Source organism: Priapulus caudatus, unplaced genomic scaffold, assembly GCF_000485595.1.
Source record: "Priapulus caudatus unplaced genomic scaffold, Priapulus_caudatus-5.0.1 Scaffold269, whole genome shotgun sequence".
NCBI classification, from domain to species: Eukaryota; Metazoa; Priapulida; class Priapulimorpha; order Priapulimorphida; family Priapulidae; genus Priapulus; species Priapulus caudatus.
The window spans coordinates 72,407-81,958 of NW_014577330.1; the positions used below are offsets into that span (position 1 = coordinate 72,407).

At 43.4% G+C, this 9,552-nt stretch overlaps 1 protein-coding gene across 2 annotated transcripts in view; it reads right to left on the reverse strand.

Annotated features, from left to right (window-relative positions):
- Positions 1–7,721, reverse strand: part of LOC106808336 (CDK2-associated and cullin domain-containing protein 1-like) — an 8,743-nt gene extending 1,022 nt beyond the window's left edge. The window contains exons 1-8 of one of the 2 annotated variants that reach the window (XM_014811019.1): positions 7,468–7,721; positions 4,316–4,436; positions 3,933–4,038; positions 2,889–2,984; positions 1,533–1,635; positions 1,117–1,206; positions 458–599; positions 237–280 (exon numbers count right to left, since the gene is read on the reverse strand). In XM_014811019.1, coding sequence (XP_014666505.1) covers positions 237–280; positions 458–599; positions 1,117–1,206; positions 1,533–1,635; positions 2,889–2,984; positions 3,933–4,038; positions 4,316–4,436; positions 7,468–7,549 — 784 coding nt within the window. In that variant the 5' untranslated portion in view covers positions 7,550–7,721. Of the gene's footprint in view, positions 1–236; positions 281–457; positions 600–1,116; positions 1,207–1,532; positions 1,636–2,888; positions 2,985–3,932; positions 4,039–4,315; positions 4,437–7,440 lie in introns of both variants that reach the window. The other variant, XM_014811018.1, reaches the window with a different exon arrangement.
- Between the last annotated feature and the right edge of the window lie 1,831 nt (positions 7,722–9,552).

Sequence of the window (9,552 nt, forward strand, 5' to 3'; positions counted from 1 at the left end):
ATAAACATTAATAATATACTGAACAGACTAAATGAAAAAATTATGTATTTTTTTACAACTGCCTGAAATCCCCAATATTTTCATGGAATTTATAACTGACCAATAGCAGATAAACTGTTAGTTTATAATATTATAGTAGTCCTATAAACAAATATTAGTATAATGTGCTTTTGATTTGCCATATATGATAAATGTTTAAGGGGGTAAAAAAGAAAGCAATAACATGCCGAACTTACGTAGAACATCGTCATCTCCTTGCCTCTTTAAATGCCGATCATACCTACAGAAAACAACAGAACGTGACAGAGACACATCGCAGATTGACAGCTTGTGCGCGCCAAACTTAAATACTCATTTACAAACTGGACCACGGAATTAGTTACCAAAATGGTATTCTTCAGCCATGTGACTATATCGGTGACATGTTATACCATTATCTACATATTGCATGGCCTACCTAGTGAAACCCTGTCTGTGTTCTAGGTCATGCTGCATCTGCTGGGTCTCCTGAACCAGGGTTGGCAGGTCTGCCAAGCTTGTAGGCGGCATTATCCTGGGAATGAACTTGGCGAAAACCTCCGGTGCCAACGACGCAAACTCTACAGACAACGACAACATTTCCATTAGTATCGCTCCATCTCAATAATGGAAATCGCACAAAGGTGTCAGGTTTTTTTTAAAAGGAGGTAGTTTATACATGAGACCGAATTTTGCAGCTGAGGTTTGAGGCATGAGAAATTTCTATTTGGCAGTGTTTGGTGCTCTCTGGATCCATTTTGAGGGAATTGTTTCAAATAATCATTATTAAAAATGGCCTGAAGTTATATAGAAAATCTATATAATATAAAACTATTTCTGAGAAAATATTTAGGGGTAAAGGCTGCAAAGAAGCTGGTTACACTACTCCACCGTTCAATAGCAGAAAAACCTGGGTGTCAAATTCACACTTACAGGCATTGGCAACGAACCGCAGTCTAGTAAAATTCCCAAGTATCTCTGGCCGCCTCACTTCACTTTTGCAGCAAAACCAGGATAAGGTGATGGAATGCCTCCAATGGCTTTCTCACACAGCAGCATTGATTCTAATAAGTTTACTCTGCACAGAAGTACGCATACCTGGCTGCAGTGTGTATAGATTCTTCACGAGACTTGCCATGGTAGACGGCGCGATGGAAAATGGCTTTGCCTGAAGGTCTGGTATAACAGCTGAATAACAATTAAGCGATACAAGTGATTTTGTAATGCGCTGAGATTAAAAGGTCCAACAACTTTCACGACACGACATCATCATCTCAATTCACAATAAACCATTGTGTATTCATGGATTCACAACTAATTACAGACCATGGAAATAATGGTCTAATTACCGAACTGTTTGCAAAAATTAAAGACCAGATATGAGTTTCAACTCTGAATTTCACACTTCCGACTAGCACAATCCGCCAAACGCACTTGGGTTGTTCTGTCAGCCACGAGTGATGCGCGAAATATAAACTACGCGTTGTGACGTACAGTTGTATTATCGTTCGTACCCAGCAGCCTGAGAATGTGCTTCTGTCCGACCTCGTGCGTGAACGCTCTCAGCAACTCCTGTTTCAGATTGACCCGCAATTTGCTCTCTATGTAAAATCGACTCTGCAAAAAAACACAAGAATTTTGTGAAACACCGCACAACTGATTTTGGTGAATCACTGGAAAATGTTGTATAGTCTGTATTCAATACGACGATATTGGACCTAGCACTACTACATTGGCACTGTAAAAGACATACATACAGTCAAGAGCTAATAATACCTAGAGTGTACAACGGAAAAACGGGGAAATAGTGCTATTTCACGACTACATTATTCTACTTTGCCTGCGAGTCTAGAATAATTTCATGGTATTGCATTAAGCAGAATTCTTTGCTCTCTAAAACAAGACCAACCGCTTGTCAATACGATACTCCTAGGCGAAAATATCGGCTCGTAAACCTCCCCTCCCACATGCCAAACGCCGCCTCGAATCCACTTCTGCCAGCATCCTACACGCGGGTAAGCATTTTGGCTATCGGTTTCCGTCACCACTTGGAGCGCTGATAATTGATGTCATATGCCCAAATTTGGTACTGTTACTACACTTAGTAACTGAGCTGCGTTGTACAAAACTTGATTGGAGCCGGCTCCATCATGACGGGCGTTAGCCGTGCTAGGAAAGATAATGGAAGATAAGGGCATAGGCGATGCCCCCGAATGTCACCTATGATAACCGAGCACCGTCATTCATAATTTATCGCGGAAAAACCGAACTTTCACGAAGCAACGCTTAGCCGCGTGTAGGATGCTGGCAGAAGTGGATTCGAGGCGGCGTTTGGCATGTGGAGGGGAGGTTTACGAGCCGATATCTCCGCCTAGGAGTATCGTATTGACAAGCGGTTGGTCTTGTTTTAGAGAGCAAAGAATTTCTGCTTAATGCAATACCATGAAATTATTCTAGACTCGCAGGCAAAGTAGAATAATGTAGTCGTGAAATAGCACTATTTCCCCGTTTTCCGTTGTAGCACTCTAGGTATTATTAGCTCTTGATACAGTATATATATATATATATATATATATATATATATATATATATATATATATATATATCCATATAATACTGACATTCTCCATTAAACAAGTGAAATTTACCAAGTCATTTCAGAATTTTAGCGGAATTTATTGATAAAATCCAGCTTTTCCTTGTGATGTGTACCACTTTTGTTTGATTTACAGCATATCTGGATGATTTATATCCTTCGACAAGAATTCTATAGCTAAACATCATGAAGTTTATTAACCTTTGTACACTAATATGAGAACTATGCAAAACCAGTCTATAAGTAAGATCAACCGACATGACCGGTAACTTACCATATAGTTAAATATTGGCACTATTCCATCGAGACACTTGGTGTAGTGGTTCATTGCAGAATGGAAACTATTGATATAGTTGACTGAATTTTCAATCTGTTGAGAGAAATGTCAGAATCAGTGTTTATGTACCAGTCAACACGATTCTTTTAATCTGTATGGACCTCGCCAATACAGAGAATCAGTGAAAAAATACACGGGGGCTCGGGGCGATTTAGCCCCCGAAATGCCAAAAAGAGCCCCCGTAAATTTGCATAGAGTTCAATGCAAACCAAATTTTAGAGTGCTATTTTCATGCACGCAAGCTTGAAAAGTAGCCCCCGAAAAATTAATTTTAATTTTTTCCCTGCTGAGAGAATGATGTGTTTAATAGGATGTATATTCAATAAGCGAGAGCTATTAAAGAATACATAAAACATAAATCTAATACCTAAACTAAACATTCAAGAATATCGACATAATAGGATAATATAATACGATCATATATATACAATATATAGAATAGCTATATATAGGCTATATATATAGGATAGCTATATAATAGGATTGGCTGTCCAGGCCTCTTCTTCACACGTTTCCTTAAATTCACCAGACCAGGACGGCCCAGCATCCCACGGATCTGAGTCCAGCAGCACCCTTATCACCACACTCATGGATTTGGACTTGCCCTCCCCCCGAAACTAAGGGGAGGCAGCGAGCAGCGACAATCACACCCCAGTGGACTTTCAGTGCAGGAGCATTGAAAAAATATTCTCAGACCCCCCTCAGCCTGCACAGCCACATACGATCCACATCAGAAAGAAAAGAGAAGCTTACTGGATCCACAATCTAAACACCATCCAACCATATGTACTCAACATACGGGTAGAAATTCCGGGATGGATAGAAGACAATCACATTACTCCTGCCAGCATGTTATCAACGTGAGGCTATCCCTAGCCAGACGACCCCAGGGTAGCGAGCAGTTCGATGAACCTTTTAACACATTTATATAATAGGATTGATCTAGTTTATAGCACGCCATTTACTAGGCTATAGATTTACGTGAGATAGGTTGCAGGAAAGTCTCTCCAGGTAGCTGCATATGTGCACCATAAGGTCGTTGTACAGACGCTCAGCAAACTGCTTGCATACACACTTGTACACACAGCTAGAAATACAGAATTTGCCATATTACTGCAGGCATCAAAGAAAGGACGCTATTTAATAAAGCCTGTTTTACACTTCCAACAGAATTTGATAAATATTTGGGCCTACCGTTTTTAAATAACTGGTCAATAACAATTACATATTACAGCTTTTTAACATTATATATGTAACATTACATAACATTAATATTACATATTATCCAACTTTTGATTATCCGAGTATATGACTAGTTAGTATATCATATCTATGTACTGCAACAATTAAACAGCTTTTTTCACCTGTAGACCTCTTCGTAGTATATGCTTGCTGACCGATTAGGTGACAGAGACTGGTCAACAGCTTTCTGAATCTTAGGCCAGTAGTGTTGTGTGTAGTCCTCTTCAGTCATGTTCAACATAACTGGAAGAGAAAAAACACACTTTCAGACCATGGTCAAATATGGCCAAAAATTTCAATAAACTAACGCTCATAGGGTCTATGTCCCCCAGGATACTGCCGGAAGTGCCAGGGTAAAAAATACTTTTTTTTCACCAGAGCCATTTTTCTGACTTGTCAAAAATTTACCAGTTTCAAACTTTCGAAAAATACGTAATATAATGTACTCTTATTTTATTTGTGGGGATACATCAATGTAAATAGTATGTATTATTAATTCCATGAGTGTGTCAAATTTTCTGTTAATACATGTACCTATAATTATATTTACATTACTACATATCACTAATCACACTTGTAACTCATGATCCAAACATCCTTTGAATCCATTCGCATTCAATATATGCCTCCGAGGCGCCGACACCTCTGACCTCTCCCATCTTCTAATTTCTATCATAGTACCATACTACCATTCTGTCCACCACTCCCCTTCTCGGTTCTCACTCTGCTCTCTCTACATGTACACATGCTTCACTAGTCACTACTTCTAGAGTGCTTATTGTTTTGTTACTCTATAATAAACATACAGTATGAACTTTTTTCAGTCTCAAAATAAGAAAGTACACAGTAAATTTGTCACAGTCTCACAGAGAGGTGTGCCTGTGAGTCTGTGACATCACATCACATCTGTCAGCATAGTTTATCATTGACTATCATTCATAGTTTCAACAGACAATGTATGAACGCAATTGTAACCACATCATTGCAGATTAATACAAGGCAAGAGCTGTATTAGCTGGTATTAGCTGGTAAATGCCGCCTGAAATATTCAGCTGGTATTATTGTCAAGTTAAATTTAAATATGAATGAAAGTGTTAACAGTTTCTAGTTCTACACTCTGTTGTATAACTTTTATTATCAATTGTATTTTATTATGCGTCAGCAGGTTGATCTAGCCAGCGCCAGCTGCAGCAGATACATAAGCTGGGTTTACACTGACGATTTTGAGTTGCCGAATTGTACGAACTTGGCAGTTTGGCAACTGACAATCGCCAGTGTAAATGCAAAAGTCGCACGTCCAACCGATCGATAGCAGCGAGTCGGAAGATTAGAGCATGTTCTAATTTCCCCAACTCAGAGCAGGCAAGTTGGATGTTTTTTTGCCAAGTGGCCAATCAGACAACAGCAATCAGGGGTGTGTCCCTCCACCCTAGGGGGAGAGCACGTTTTTGCTTTAGGCACCACGCTGGCGGCATATAATTAATACATGCAAAAATGCGTATCCGCGTCGCCCCGCGTGCACGCTACGGGTCAAATGTTGAAACGTTTGCCGCCTCGTTGTCGATAACGTAAGAGCTTTGAATATATATATATATAGAGAGGTGGGTAGAAAAAAGAAAAACGCCAACTTGACTGCATATATAATCGTCAGTGTAAACCCAGCTTAAGCCGCTGCTGCTTGCACGGTGTATATGTAGCGCTCACTGTACATTTCAATTTATCAGACCACGGGAGCAATTTTTCTCTCGGGCGATCGCTCCCGTTATTGTTCTTACCAGAGCGATTTTACTTTTAGAGCCTACCAGAGCGAAATCGCTCGTCGCTCCAGTATATTTTTTTCCCTGGCCCCCAACCCACGCTGATAAACCTGCCTGCAACACCCTGTAAAACCGGGTCTGCGCAATCATATCGAACTCTAGCACCCCCAGAAGCGCTGGTAAACCTGTATGCAAAACCGAGATCCACTAGACTTACTGCTAATATAGATTACTGTAATAACACTATCGTATGTACAATCTATCGATATAAAATCCAGAGTGGCTACATGCCCGGTAGCCGCCATATATCTGACGGCTGCCGGGCACGGTCTTCGATTTCCTAAATGCCCAGCAGTTTTTAATTTTTAGCATCATCTCAAGTAAACAAGGGTTAGGGTTAGGGTTAGGAACTGCCGAGCATTTAGGAAATCGAAGCCCGTGCCCAGCTGCCGGGCATATAGCCACAGCATATAAAATCGGTAGATTGCACATATTGGTAACATGTGTACGCAATTCTGGGAACCAGTATGACGTGCGGCACGAGATTGTAGGTAATATTACTAATAATATATTAATACTAATAGTAATGTTGCTATTTTTAGTGCAAGTCGCAGAACACTCTATACTCAGTCATAGGCTTAGCTCTAGTACTATAGCCCGCGTTCATTAACTGCCGCAGGGCTATAGAACATTGTCAGCTCGATTTCGCTTCTGCACTTGGTCCCGATTGGTTCCACGAAAAATGGCTCAGAAAATGCAAAATGATCGGGCTTTTTAACACTGATTTACCTACATGGACATCTCACCTATCTTTTTAAACACTTTCAACAACTTTACACCATGTATTTATCCATTTATTACTCAAATTCAGCACTACTGGCAATCCCGTTTTGAAATATCCTGGCGTGCGAACGCGAGACGTCACCGGTATTGCACCATAGCTGCCATGTGTTTTGCCTACATATCCGGTAACGTCACGCGTTCGCACGCCAGAATATTTCAAAACGGGATTGCCAGTAGTGCTGACTTTGAGTAATAAAAGGATAAATACATAGTGTAAAGTTGTTGAAAAAGTGTTTAAAAAGATAGGTGAGATGTAGGTCCATGTAGGTAAATCAGTGTTAAAAAGCCCGATCACTTTGCGTTTTCTGAGCCATTTTTCGTGGAACCAATCGGGACCAAGTGCCGAAGCGAAATCGAGCTGACAATGTTCTATAGCCCTGCGGCAGTTAATGAACGCGGGCTATAGCCTATAGGCTATAGTATCGGCTATAGTACTAGTACTACTACTACTACTAGTAGTAGTACTGGAGCTATCATACTCAATGACTCATACTCATAGGCTATATATACAGTATACTGTGGTAGTAATACTATACTAATAGTTTTATTCGTTAATTAATTCATCAAGATCCAAAAATGGAAATCTCATATGTTTCTGCTCGTCATGATAGTACAACTAAGTCTAAGTTCATTGAAATACAATGTACATGAATTGATTAAACTTGCTTGCCCACCAATACTGCCTGGCCTTATAACAGATCTGACGGCGCCGTCGGCTTGGTCATTTTCACTGGTGTGGCACGAATCCACTTCCATTTGACAGCATAGGGGCACGATGATGTATCGGCTAATCACATCCGTTATAGATCCATACTGCTATAATACTGAAACATTTGGGCTGCAGGTAACAGAACTTTTGAACACTTGCTAATTATTTCCTCTGGACTCAGCCTCGGGAGACGTGCAAAATACTACAATACACCGTCTTCTTGTTCCACCAGGGGGCAGTCAAGTTAAACATCAGAGCAATCAAAACAATTCGCCACAGTCAAGCCAGAGTGCTCTTGTCAAGCTGACAGCATTCCTCCACAGGCACTTGGGCGCGTTTCAATAATAAAATGACTCGTTAATAAATACAACTTGTCAGTAGACTAAAGTCCCCACTACCAGTACCAGTAATCATTACTGTATGATTTGACCTAATAACATTAACTTCCCTTAATAACTCGCCAAACACCGCTGCTCCCATCATTTTAAACTCTTCTTATTTTCCTCCTCCTCCTCCTCCTCCTTCTCTTCCGACCTACCCCAAGACTTTCCTTCCTGCCTCCTGCTCCTGCCTCCTCTCCTCTCTTCCTCCTCCTGCGCCTACTCCAACCCGTCTGCCCTCTCCTAGGCTACTCTTTCTCCTCCCCTCCTCCTCCTCCTCCTCCTCACTCCTCCTGCCGCCATACTCAACACCGTCTCCCTCGCTTCCTCCTCCTCCTCTAGCCACGACCTAACTTCCATCACCTTTTCTCGCTCCTCCCTGTCCTCCTCCTCCTCCTCCTCCTGCCTCCTCCTCCTGCCCACTAGCTGCCTCCTCCATGACCCGCTCTTGCATTCGATCTGCATCACTTTCTCCCTCCTCTCCTGCTCCTGGCTTCTTCTTTCCCTCCGGCTCTTGCTCCTCATCCCCTACCTTCCTCTCCCTACTCCAACACGCTCTGCTCCTCCTCCTCGTGCCTTCTCCTCCCCCTACTCCATCACCTTTATTCGCCGCTCCTGCCTCCCTTCTTCTCCTGCCTCCTGCCTCCTCCACGCTACTCAAGCCCTCCTTTCCCGACTCGGCACGCTCCTGCCTCCTACTCTTTCCTCCTGCACGGCTGCATCTTTCCCCTACTCTAAGGAAAGCAGCACCGTCTCCCCTGCCTCCGCCTCTTCTCTCTCGCCTTCCTCCTCCTCCTCCTCCCTCTGCCTCCACGTACTCCACAACGCTTGCTCGCCCTCCCGCTCCTCACTGCTACTGTACTCCTCCTCCGGCCCCTCCTCGCACGCTACCTCCACACCTTCTCCCCTCCTCCTCCTTCTCCTGGCCTCCTCCTTCCCCCTACTCTATCACCATTCTTCCTTCTCCTTCTCCTTCCTCCTGCCCGGACTACTCTATCTACGGCTTCTCCCCTCGTCCTCCTCCTCCTCTCGACGTCGCCCCTCCTGCCCCTCTCCTGCCTCCCCTCACCTTGCATTCGATCTCCATCATCCCCTTCTCGGCTGCTGCTTCTATTTTTCCCCTCGCTCCCTCGCTCCGCGCCCCTACTACCATCAGCCTTCTCCGCCTCCTCCTCCTCACTTCCTGCCTCCTCCTACGGCCTCGCTCCTCCGTACTTCTGCCTCCATCACCTGCATTCCTGCGGATGTCTTCCATCACCTTTTTCCGGCTGCCTCGACACCTGCCGTCAAATTTCCTCTCCTCTACTCCATCACCTTTCTCCCTTTCTCCTTCTCGCTCCAACTCTTCCTTCTCCACCTACTCCAAACATTTTCTCCCCTCGCTCTTCCCCTAGTCCATCATTTCTCCCGCCTCCTCCTCCCTACTCCAACGTTCGTCTCCGGCCCCCCTATCGCTCCATGACCTTCTTCAATTCGAGATCTCCATCAACTTCTCGTCCCCCTCCTCCTCGCTCCTCCTCCCACCTCCTTCTTCTCGCTACTGCCTCCTCCATCACCTTCATTGTCGTATCTCCATCACCTTTCTCCGTTCCTCCTTCCCCGCTCCACTCCTCCTAACTTCCATCACTTTCCCCCTCCTCCTCTTCTCCTCCTCCAACTCGCACACCTTC